The 12,710-nt window shown below is 46.2% G+C and overlaps 1 protein-coding gene across 1 annotated transcript; it reads right to left on the minus strand.

Moving 5' to 3' along the window:
- Positions 1–596: 596 nt before the first annotated feature.
- atg16l2 (ATG16 autophagy related 16-like 2 (S. cerevisiae)) lies at positions 597–12,638 on the minus strand. Its single transcript, XM_084673548.1, has 18 exons — positions 12,291–12,638; positions 11,833–11,902; positions 11,650–11,731; positions 11,384–11,457; positions 10,925–11,176; positions 10,451–10,516; positions 10,063–10,152; positions 9,904–9,957; positions 9,037–9,142; positions 7,995–8,100; positions 7,610–7,680; positions 7,222–7,293; positions 6,802–6,922; positions 6,481–6,586; positions 5,001–5,150; positions 4,444–4,491; positions 2,677–2,778; positions 597–2,102 (listed from the first exon to the last, which is right to left on the minus strand). The coding sequence occupies exons 1-18, from the start codon at positions 12,448–12,450 to the stop codon at positions 2,009–2,011; spliced, it is 1,824 nt and encodes a 607-aa protein (XP_084529674.1). The 5' UTR covers positions 12,451–12,638; the 3' UTR covers positions 597–2,008.
- Positions 12,639–12,710: the final 72 nt, after the last annotated feature.

The raw sequence follows: 12,710 nt of genomic DNA on the forward strand, positions 1-12,710 counted from the left end.
TCCCTTCCTGCCATGTTCCCTCCCTGCCTCCCTCCCTCCCTCCCTCCCTCCCTCCCTCCCTCCCTCCCTCCCTCCCTCCCTCCCTCCCTCCCTCCCTCCCTCCCTCCCTCCCTCCCTCCCTCCCTCCCTCCCTCCCTCCCTCCCTCCCTCCCTCCCTCCCTCCCTCCCTCCCTCCCTTCCCCCCACCTCTCCCTCCCTCCTCCCATCCCTTCCTCCCTCCCTCCCTCCGTCCCTGCCTCGTTCTGTGGGAGCGTGTGCGTGGTCTGGGTAGTATCGGACCATCTCAGAGAAGGTGTCTCACTTGCCCAACAAATCGAGATGAGAAATGCATTAAAAAGGAGAAAGACCCTCAGCTGCTGAGCTCTCAAAGCCACAGCCATTATTCATGTCTTTTCACTGACGTCATCGCTGCTGTGCTTTGTGTCTGTGGTGTCCTTCTGCTACACACAGTCAAAAGGGCAACAAGCCGCCCCAACATCAGACAGTTGACACTTCAGAGAGATGTGCATTCATGTGTGCTCCTCTGACTATAACACCATCATGATTCACCAGGTCACCCTGTGATAATTATTTATTTCACAATAATTAACAACCTCTTGAAAATATGAAAACAGTCTTAGTTTGCTTTATTTATTGTAAGAAAAGCAATTTCTTACCTCACATGTCCCTTTTTTTTTTTTAAAGCAATCAGAGTCCATCTGTCAATTGGTTTGTTCAGAGATGTATTCAAAGGCTGAGATGTATTAAAGGCTCCTTTTATATAAACCCTCCTATTGTCAGTTTTATGGTATTTGTTGAACCATCTATAAAGTATGTCTTATTCACTGGAATAGAAAGCACAATACCTTTGAATAGGCCTTTGTGGGAAAAACTCTTGAAATTGTTTCAAATGATTACCTTCTCCTCCCAGATTTGCAGACCTGAATCCCCACATGTAGATTATAGATTATACCACAATCAACACCATCAATATCCAATATTTACTACCAGTATTAAACTGTTACGGACACTTTCATAATAAAAGTTCAACCATAAAAATGATATCCCCAATAATGAGTAAGCCGTACATTAAACACAAAAATTAAACATACTTAGAGTACAGACAACATTCTGAATGTGTTAGGGGGCAATTCGTTCACACAAAATAGTAACAAGAACATTTCAGTCGTAACAAAAGAGAGAGAACACAAAAATAATGAATTTGGCCATTTGCAGCACGGCGGCTTTTACCTTGAAGTTTCCGCTGGATTCCAAGCCTTGCTTATTTACTCTGTTGTGCCACACAAACTATCTAAACAATAGAGACTGATATGAGACTGAGAGGATGTCTCATGGTTAATCTCTTCAGCATCTTAAATTGACGTGCCACCTCAGACTATTCCCTTAACTCCTCAGCCAAACTGTACGGTGTGAATTTCATGGTAGACATAACTCAGCCAAACTCACAGTGTTTACAATACTACTAAGGTGAGCACAGTCATAAGCCACTGAGGAAACTTCAATTATCCCTTCTTAATTGATGAGTCACAGTATTTATTTGAGTTGTTTTGTTCCGTTAATGTCCCTTCAAGCAAAATCGATATTGATAAGTCCCTTTCAGAAATTGACATTTTCCCTTTCAATGTAAATGAACATGCTTGTTTACATATTGGACAGGTAATCTCTTCACAAAGCAATGCATTCCATACAGTCACTAGTAAAGGAAATTGCAAATATTATACCAATAACATTAAGAAACTGATTTCATCAGACCCTTTTTGTATATTGAGGATATGTTGCAGCATATTCCCTGTCCAAGGCCCAACCCCATGAGGGTCAGTTGTGTAACGTGAAGCCACAGCCTTCTGTTCTATCTCGGTAGGAGAGAGCTGAACGTCAAATTTGCTCTCTGAGTCGTGATAAGGTCCCCCCCCCCCCCCACACACCCATGAAGATGGGGGGTGCGGGGTGCTACCATGACAACGTGACCTCCAAAAGTAATCTGCAGTCCTCGCCATCCAGGAGCCGTTCAGATGTCGCTCCAGAGGACGGCCCGGCGACTCTTGTCAACACTCACCACATACTCCCCCGACACGGACCACGACACTGCGTTGATGGAGGAGCTGCGGAGCAAAGGAGGACAGTCGCTACGTTTCGACGGCCATTAACCCCCACAGACTGAGGACCAGATCTGACGAGCTAAATTTCAAGTCTCAAGATGTCCGGAACAGATGGGCAGGGCCCGAGACAAACAGACCAAGAATACTGGGCTCTGCTCTGCTGTTTCATAATAAGTGACAGGATATGCATGCAGGATAGCCAGAAGCTGGTCTTTGTCACTATAATGTAAACGCAAGGTAATGGCTTGTAACGTCTCCCACTTTCCTTGATAGCCTCTACAAAGTGACTCGGAGGAAGTCTAATAAACCTAATAGATGCTTAGTTGGCAGCTACCCAGAGGCACTCCTAGACAGAGTCCTGAGAGCTTGGGTGTATTTCAGAGAAACAACAGACAGCAGCGGCTTTTATACAGCTTTAAAACTTAAACTATAAAACGTAAAATAGGCTTCAGAAATCACCCGTTAAAAAGATGTGTAAAGTATCAAAGAACAATTAAACCCTGTAAACATTCTGTTGCACCAGTAATTGTGTGGATATGAGGCAGTGACGCTTGAGTGAGGCAGTCCAGGGCGGTACCTGTGCATGTCAGGTAAGCTGGTCTCCAGATTGCCTGTGCTGACGTTCCAGATGAAGACAGTCCCCTCCGCCGAGCCAACAGCCAAATAGCTTCCATCAGGACTAGAAGGGAACGACACCAAGCAGGGATTAGCTTCAGACAGAAACAAAGCAGAAGTGTTTGATCTAGGAAGCCTCTAGCAATACCATTCCTTGTCTACTGCACCTCATTAAGTCATGCAACCAGCCGTTATCAGAGGAAACTTACTGAAAAACAAATGCTAGTCTCCCAGATATAAACTAAAGGGGTAGGGGGTGTAGGTCATACCAAGTATCAATTAGCTGCTCAGAGTCTGGGTAGGACAGTGATGTTGAGCCTAACAAATTGGTCAGTAAGCCGAGGAGTAGAGAGGGTGGGAGCGAGCAGAAGGGAGAGCACTTGTTCAACTGAAGGTAGCTCATAACCCCGCCATCAGATCACTTCAAACACTCTCAAGTTACAGCGCAGGGCCTCCAAACAACCACAAGGCATTCTGGTCCACCAGTTGTCATGGAAACAGCAGAAATGTATTCCTCAAGCTAGTAAATCAGCCCTGGTTGGAGAGAAATCCCTTGAATCCAACATTATGTCATCCTACCTCAGGGACAGTCGAAAATGTGGAGGGGTCATTGTGGCAAAAGAAGGATTAAAACCATGTCCATTATACGCTGGGAGCAATCTTACATTTTTCCCTTGACCTTTACAAAAGGATAATCACAAAATGTTCCTTTGATGGTTTTAAATAAACCACCAGCAATTTCACACAGCTTGAGTTAAATCCATAATGGATCTCTAACAATACCCAAGATTCTCCTATTGAGACGGTTTCTCACAATTCTACACCTATGAGGAGAACATTAAGGGTTACAGAGAGCCTCTATTACCCTCTCTCTGCAAAGAACAATAACAAAAGCAGACACCCCAGCTGCACAATGGAGAATGCCCAGGAAAACACAGCGGACTGCTCCTTTAGCCAGGTCAGCAGTCACACCATCACAGCTTTTTATCCACCGTGAAGTCGAAGCCTTGCTATCACCACAGGCAGCACACATCAGAGAGGGATAGCAAATCATTGGATTCCAAAGATGAAAACTTTCTGACTTTACGATGTCTCACGGTAACTTAGTTCTTTGATTCAAGGGGAGGGTAAAGAGAGAATTGTGTTGTTTTTACAATATGGCCCACCGATCATACTGTGACCTTCTCATTCAAATTGTACACAGTAGTTGTAAGATTCAAATTCAACGTGAAGCAGTGTACAGCATACAGTGCACCAACAACGAGCGTGCCAAAGTGACATTGCACGTACATGACATTGCTCCTGCATCTGGCATCCATTTACTGCTATGTCAGCCAGCTGGGGCTCAGAAAACAACAATGTCATACAGATGGGGCCATTTTGCCATTCCCCGGGACATTTTAAAAACGCTCCTACGCCAAATGAAACACATCATGCCAGATGTCTTTTGCCCTGGGCTCCTTGGCCTCCTAAACACTAATTAGGGAGATGAGTCTCAGCCTCCCCTACGCCTGCCATCCTCCATGTCATGTGACCACCTGGGACTGTCAAGGAACATCAGCCAATCAGTGGAGAGCTTCACTAGCATTCGGTCATTAACCCGAATACCTCACGGATTGTGACTGTGGTCCAGATCTGTGTAATTACAGTGCATGTGCTGGGAGAAGCCCAGTGGGTCTGTATACATCGTGACAAAGAAACATCCAATGCATTTTGTGTGTCTGTTCACCTGAATACAGCCTTGGTGCTGTCACAACCACACTTGAAGCCGTCGGCTCTATAATGAGAGCAAAAGAGAGAGAGAGGGAGAGAGAGGCAGAGAGGGAGAGAGAGAGAGAGAGAGAGAGAGAGAGAGAGAGAGAGAGAGAGAGAGAGAGAGAGAGAGAGAGAGAGAGAGGGGGAGAGGGAGGCAGAGAGGGAGAGGGACAGAGACAGAGAGAGGGAGAGAGAGAGAGAGAGAGAGAGAGAGAGAGAGAGAGAGAGAGAGAGAGAGAGAGAGAGAGAGAGAGAGAGAGAGAGAGAGAGAGAGAGAGAGAGAGAGAGAGAGAGAGAGAGAGAGAGAGAGAGAGAGAGAGAGAGAGAGAGAGGAGAGACAAAGAACAATGGACGGTTAGAAGCCAGGGAGATATTTACTGAGGATAAAAATGTATGACCTATTAAAACCAGGAAGTCAAACGCTTGACCTGGACCAATGACTGTGGAGCTGACCCATAACAAGTTGCGACTCGGAGCCTCATTAACTCAACGAGCAGTGGGGGTCAGAGGTCGAGCCTGGTGCCTGCCTACCTGAAGCACAACCTGGAGTTGTTCATCCTCAGGTCCACCACCTGCAGGCAGTCGTCCCTGGAGCAGCTGAGCAGCTGCCTGTGATCTTGACAGATATCCAGCGACGTCACTTTCCCTTGCAGAGGGACCTCCTGTGTGCAGCTCGCAGCCCTGGGGAGGGGCAGAGGGTGTTAAAGGGGGGGAGGGGGGGGGCGTGGGATAGAGGGGTGAGGGGGGGTCGGGTGGCCTCATACACGACACACACGCGCATTTCACTATCCTATTAATACATTCATTAGTATGGTGAGACCTATCTCGGAACTATGCGGAATACGCTGTGAAATAACTTGTTTACATGAGACGCCCAGATCCCATTTGATCCAATCTCAAAACAAATTGCTATGGCGGGCTTGTGTTTCACACTTTACAAAGGAACCCCCCCAAAAAAGATGAGAAATGTTGCGCAGCAGTAAATTTCACCATGTCATAACAGACACCCTTCTAAGCCAGGAGAGATGTGGAGGAGGCGGACGATATTGTGGGTTGACTGTTGCTAGGCGACAGCCGAAGACGGGAGTCGTCAGAGCGGCAGTCGAGGGCTTTCTATCGGGGAGCGAACAAGAGGGTTCAGGGGGACTCTGCTGTGGCTAATAACCATCACGTCCAAATGTAGAAGGAGATTATGTTCAGAGTAATTGGAGGAACAAATCAGGAGCTACTCATTGTCACACATCAAGCTATGAGAGCAGAGTGAATGTATTATGAGTCGAGTGAAGTAACAAAGCAGGGAAAAGCGACAGGGGGCTGATATCAAAGGAACCGGAGGCACGCTGGTGTAGATTACTCCACCCAACAGTTTTCCTGTTTTATTGCATATGTCAGAGGAATCAATCATTGCCACTAGTGCCTTAGCAACCAGGGCTGAAGACCAGGCTCATAAAACACCACACAACAGACACACACACACACTCACACACACTCACACATTCACACGCACTCACTCACACAGACACCAGAGGCTATGTGGTCAAAAGAAGCTGTCATGTTTTCTTCACTGTCTACAGAGTTGGAGTGGACGGTAAGTGAGATCTGCTCTGGCTCAACATCAATAAAGTATTAAATCATTAATGACATTTTTATTGTTCTGACTTTAATCAGGTGTCAGATAGATTGGGCCTGGTAAACATTAATATCAAAAGAAATCCACATCTAAATGCCTTGATAAAAATATATAATATGGTGTATTCAATACATTAGACAATTATTTATGAAATATGTAGGAATTAAATATAATTGCAGTAGTGTTGCTTGAAAGCAATCCTCTAAACCGGGGTCTACAGCATGACTCACAACTCAACAAGAGAACACAAACACACATACACACCCACACGCAAATGCACTCATGCATACACAACCATTTTCTCTCGAGTTTACATACAACCATACGGACAGGAAGAGATGAGAAATGCATGACTGTCGGCTCGGGGAGAATCCTCCTTACCTACTGTCCCAGAAGCGAATCTTGTGGTCGTAATGTCCACTGATGATGAAGTATTCAGAGCACACCACATCGCTGCAGTAAGAGAGGACCTCAAAGGTGTGTACACCTGCGTCAGCAGCAAAACATTCGCACAAAAGCTAAAGAAACAACGCCACTGAAACAACCCGCCATTCAGGCAGGCTGAACAAAGTTCACGTTCTCTTAGGTAATCTGAATGTTGGGAACAGTTCGAGAGATTAGACCGTCTAATGTCTCGCCGCGTGGCCCGTGGTATAGGCGGGGCGAGAGGCTGCTTGAGCTTTGGCGATATCGGACACTCACAGGCGGCACGCTGGAGATCCCAGACCTTCACGGTCCTGTCGGCACTTCCTGTCACCACCTGGCGCAGGCTGGATTTGAACTTGGCCGCCGTGACTTTGCGTGAGTGGCCCGTCAGGGTGAGCTGTGAAACAACCGACACAGAGAGGGAAAGACAGCCCAGGCTGAGAACTGGGTCATAGCTCCATATAAGAACATGTTTTTAACAAGTTCCTCCTCAAGCTTGTACACAGAAAGGAATGAGAGCGAGTGTTCTTGAAAGATCTTCCCTGTACAAGACAAGAGCAACACATAAAAGGCCGCTGGGCATTTATTTCCCAGGTGACGCCAAGGTAGGCTTTCTACTACAGCACACATTAGTTACCACACCAAGTTGTATAACGATGACACTATCAGCTTGATCTGAAATCTGACGTTGGTTACCTTGGGAACACTGTCGTCCAGTCGCCAGAACAGTGCAGACTTGTCATACGAGCCGGCCAAGATCCTGGTTCCCTAATCACAGGGCACAATGTAATGCACAAAGTCATTTCAACATTACTTTGGGGGTCAGATGGCTGAGCGGTTAGGGAATCGGGCTATTAATCAAAGGGTTGCCGGTTCGATTCCTGGGGACTAAATGTATATAACTTTGAGCATGACAGAACCCTATCTTATAACTGATGTTTACTGTGTTGCCACGCGTTTCCTTAATGTCTGTCCGGAGCACGACGTGAAAGCTCCTCCTTATAACATGGCTGTCAGGAGACCAGACCTGAGGAGCGCTCTGCATTAACAGCAATAACATGAGACAGAAACAGGCCAGTCATACCGTAGGGTCAAACTCGATGCTTGTTATTCCTTCATTACTGCCATCTAGTGTTCCTCGGTTGTGAAGCAGGCCTGGGATTTAAGATTGAGACAGAAGGGAAGCGTGAGAAGACATTCCAGCTCATTTTTCTCACAGAGACATGATAATCCCTCCAATCATCTTCCCTTTCAATACACTCATATTTATACATAACTTATTTTTGAGTGAATGCTGCATCCTCATTTTCATTATTTCTTCATCATATATAAAGGATTAGTGAAGACTATAAAAGTCTACAATTCATTTCGAGGGGACTAGGAATAATCCTGGTTAGGCTGTATCGGTGTCTGTGTATCGGTCACATGACCTGGGATGGATGGGCTCTGCGAAGGTGACCGTGCTCTACCTGCTTTCACGTCCCAGAGCTTGATGACCCGGTCAGTGCCCCCTGTGGCCAGCACATTCGAATTGGAGCTGAATCGCACAGCATTGATGCCCAACTCATGTGCATCCTGTATGGTGAGGTGTGGAACAAAATCATTAACAGACCAGGGAAAATCACACACCTGTTCAATCGCACGCAAACAAATATCCACGCATCTATGTTCGGGGATATGCATCTGAAGCTGGGTATTCTACGACACAGAACTGAGCACAGACATCCGGCGCTTTCTCACGCGACAAACAAAACCCCCAAGAAGCAGCTCACGACCGAAAGCCCCACCCATGAAAAGAGGAAACAGCTTCAGAAATAAAGGAAGTCATTTCCTGAGCGGCGGCAGCGGCGGCGGCGGGCAGCAGACCTGGCGCTGCCGCGTCACATCTAAATGCGGTGCGACGGAGCGCCGATGCAAATCAGACTACACGACACTTCTCCTAATAAGGAAGTGGAAGAGCAGAGGGAGCCACCTTGGGCGGATCATGCTAGTTCCTCAGTGGCGTGCGTGGGCCATTCAAATGAAAATGGGCCCTGCCTGCAGAGAGAGCCCCCCAGTGACAGAGCTGCTCTGTGCGACAGAGGACCTCTCTGTTTGGGGGGACACAGACAGCACTTTGTCCCCTCCGGGGGACAGCCGAGCCACTGACCTGGAGCTTCCTTCCACTGCACACAGCGCGAAAGGGAGCGCATTTACATGAAAATACCAAGGAGCTGGTACAGAATATTTCCTGGTATCTATCATGCATGGCGCCTGACAGTCAGCAGCACGACAGAGATAATGGCTAGGTGTTCTCTGCATTTAATTCGTCGAGCGAATGTTGCCGTGCACAGCGACAATTAAGATGTCGAATGCACTGAGCGGTTTCTTCGCCCCGTCGAATTAAGAGGTGGAGTCGACAGCCAATTGAGTTGCACTGTCATGTCTCCTCCAGCCCGCGTCCGCAGTACTAAACACTTGGCACACCAGTTCCACCAACTCAAACGTGTGCTCTCGTGTGTCTGTCCTCACCAACACGTGCAGGGCTTTAGCAGGTACCCTGGCCGCCACGCAGAACCCAGCTGGGACGTAGAGATCCTCCTCCAGACTGCACACCGACTTCCCTCGTCTCTTCCTCCTGCACACGAACGCAAACAAACACACGTCTCAGCCTGGGTCTCTGCAGGGACGACAAAGCGACATTTCAGCTGGGGGGTCAGATGGCTGAGCGGTTAGGGAACCGGGCTATTCATCAGAAGGTTGCCGGTTTGATTCCCGGCTGTGCCGAATGACGTTGTCTCCTTGGGCAAGGCACTTTACCCTACTTGCCTCAGGTGGAATGTCCCTGTACTTGCTCTGAATAAGAGCGTCTGCGGAATGACTAAATGTAAATGTAATTTCCAGCAGAGTGAAGCTGACACTGAGGTGACATGGTCTCATCTGCCTGCGATCCGGGACACAAACAACTGCAGGGGGGATGTTTAACGAGCTTGTCCACTGCGTGAGCACAGTCTTGGCCCCGACAGCTTCGAAACACTGAAAAGCACTGGTCGGTCTCTGTCAATACTTGGAGGTGTCATGTCAGATACGGTGTCGGCGTGGATGAAGGTTTTAGATTCATATGCATGAGAACACGAGGAAATGACGGACACAGACACACACATACACACTTGCAAACGGGTGTGTTATTGGATGCGTCATCTCAAGATACGAAACATACTGTGCATGCACACATACATGCTGATCCTCTTTATGGTTTGTACTTCAAATTGTGAAATATTCTGAAGGTCTTTCAACGATTTCAGGAGTCTTTAGTGTGTTCAGATGATGCCGCCCAGTATGAAATATGGAGTAATAGAACTGCTGGACATATATAGAGTGTAAGGAGAAGATACTCACTCAAACAGCTCTTTAATGGAGTTCAGTATTCGGGGTGACGTTGCAGAGGCCGACCTGGACAGGGAACATTTTCACGACATTTGTAGATAACATCACTTGGAACCTGACTGGTAAAACAATTCGAAACAGGATTGAGGATGAAAACCATGTTTATTGTACCTGAAGAGTCGAGCGTGGCGCCTCTCAAACTTGGACACCGTCTCACTTACAGGAGAAGCAGCTCTGGAGCATGGGGCACTCACACAACCTCTGGAAATCACAACAGTAGAGAGATGCAACCCCCGTTAGCAATGTTTTGTGTCCTTCCGACGACAGGCTTATCACACTTTATTACACACATTATTACATGAGTCACCTCTGGAGAGGAAGGACACTGGTGATCACCAAAGTAATTACCTTCACCTTCCCTTCCAAGCTGAGCTCCTTTCCGTTTTCATTCACTTAAGTTTGTTTCATTTGGAAACTCCCCAGTCCCAATGTTACCCTACGATCAATCGAATCACTTTCAATTCAAAGTATGAAGCTTGGCAAAAAAAGCGGCACTTACACATCAATGTTCACTTTCATCTCAGCAGCTGTCTCCAGTTCCTTCTGAAGGTTCACCTCTCTTGCTCTTTGATGTCAAACATAGAAAAATAAATGACAATAGACGTTACAAAAACAGCATAAGTACATGCCGATTTCAATTCAAGGATTCAATTCATCTTTGTGCAATATCAGTTTTAGACAACCATGAACAGTTACTACATTCCTAATGACTTATTATTCTCATTCTAAAGAGCAATTCTAAAGAGACTGCTTTTCAGAAGTGGATTGGCTTCTACTACGTAGCCCGCTTTGATTGTAAAACACATAGTTCCTCCCTGGCATTACTGACATCATCTCTTATCTTGAAACATGATTAGACAAGTACAAGCATGGGCTCCTCCATTCAGCAAGTTAGCAATCCTGTCATATCAAATCTGGGACTTTCCAAGAAAGGGTGCAACATTGCCGCTCGTGTCGACCTCCGACCTCTCACCTCACTCTTCTCTCGTTCCGGCTGTTCATCCGTACGGCTGCAACCTGCTTCCGCTGTATCAAGTCCTCCAGCAGATCTGACCCCTTCACCTTCTCCTCCCGGAAAACGGCGTCCATGTCATGGTGCTGCTTCAGGAGGGAGTCATACTCTCGCTTGAGAGTACGGTTACCCCCCTGCACCTCGGCGACCCGGGCCTGCAGCTTCCCGTAGTCAGTATCCACACCCAGTAGACGACCCTTGACTTCACACAATCTGACCCGGACAGAAGATCTACGTCAGCTACTGTACTGTCTGTAAGAAGTACTGTACAAACAGTACTGTAAATCATTGTTAATTCTGTGTTTTGATCATTGCATTACTGACAGTAACTGAGAGACACAACACACACAGGACCATTGGTGTTTATCGAAGAATTTGAATACATGTCAGACTCGTTTCACTTAAGGGAACAGGCCTCACCTGGCATGTTGCTCTTCCAGTACAGATTCCTTGATTTTAATCTCCTGCTGCAGCTCCACCACCTGGTACGCCAACTAAATACAGAACAGGAAAATCCCTTTAGAGAAGAACAAAAGTCCCACCAATTGTTCCATATGAGATGGAACACTGTAAACTGGTGATAATTAAGTTATCGAAAAGATCAAAATTGTTTTTTCTATAGTACTGTAGGCCTACAAGCACAGTGGTATTGTACTGTACTACTTGACCTGTTTTGTGTTACCCACCTCTCCTGTGGTTTTCCTCAAGGCGTTATTCTTAGCAGCCAAAGATGTTAAGGAATCACTGTTAGAAGTAGATGATGGGTATCTGCAAGGCAGAATAAAAGCTGAACATACTGAACAGAACTTCAGAATCCAAGTTGGTGAATGGCAGTTAGAATAGCAGTTATCAGAAGAATGATTGACTACCTGTCAACACAGCCCAGAATGCCTTTAGTTATAAACGCTTTTTGATTGGACCTCTCCAGCAGGTTAATATCTGCATAAAGTAGGAAAGACATGCAACACAGATTATATAAATGATATCACATTAGGTACAATAGGCTGTACTTACACACAAGCCAACGCTTACTGGGCTACATATAGGCCCTGGGTGCTAATGATTTGTTTAATTTTCACCTTTGTGTTAAATAAACTTGTCAAGTGCAGTGATTGAAGCATTGCGAGAATGATTTGAGCTCGATACCTAATTGAAAACTACAACTGGAATCTGCTACTGTAACCTATGTGGTTTGTTGTCGTTATACAGTTAGTGTTATGTCAGAACACGTCGTTGAGTTTCGAGTTAAGTTTCCTCTATCCCATGGCTTGATCATAAATTACCGATGGTCTTCGGCTACATAAAAAAAGTTAAGTGTATTACATACATGATCGTATGACATCTTGAAACATTGTCTTCTGTGACTTATCCCGGTGTTTCAATTGGCGAATGATATGACGCTTCCACGACACGGGCGTGTTTTTGCTTAAGTTTAGCTTCTCTTTTGCTGTAGACGGTTCCCTGAAATCCATACCAATCGCGGCCATGACTGACACTTCCAGTTTCAGTTGAATTTACCGACATTGGAACTATTAATCACACATCTTCTTTATGTAGGCATTTAGTAATGTGTCCATTTCTATTCTTGTGTCTGCGCACTGAAGCACTAGTGTCAGTAGAATAACAAGTTTTTCAGCCAATCAGATACAACTTTCCATTCTTTCCTCACTCTCGTCTGCATAGTCCTCGACGTCATTGAAACACATGTTGAGGTTGAGCAGACACGCCCGTGCTGAAGTACAATGAA

The sequence above is a fragment of the Hypomesus nipponensis genome, chromosome 15 (genome assembly GCF_054491055.1).
Source record: "Hypomesus nipponensis isolate SF chromosome 15, ASM5449105v1, whole genome shotgun sequence".
NCBI lineage: Eukaryota > Metazoa > Chordata > Actinopteri > Osmeriformes > Osmeridae > Hypomesus > Hypomesus nipponensis.

Bases quoted from the DNA above. Each gene is read 5' to 3' on its own strand.
- atg16l2 (XM_084673548.1), bottom strand. From the start codon at position 12,450: ATGGCCGCGATTGGTATGGATTTCAGGGAACCGTCTACAGCAAAAGAG. The intron at 10,517-10,924 runs GTGAGAGGTCGG...TTGACATCAAAG, and splicing joins CGGAACGAGAGAAGAGTGAG to AGCAAGAGAGGTGAACCTTC. The intron at 6,923-7,221 runs GTAACCAACGTC...GTTGTTTCACAG, and splicing joins TGGACGACAGTGTTCCCAAG to CTCACCCTGACGGGCCACTC.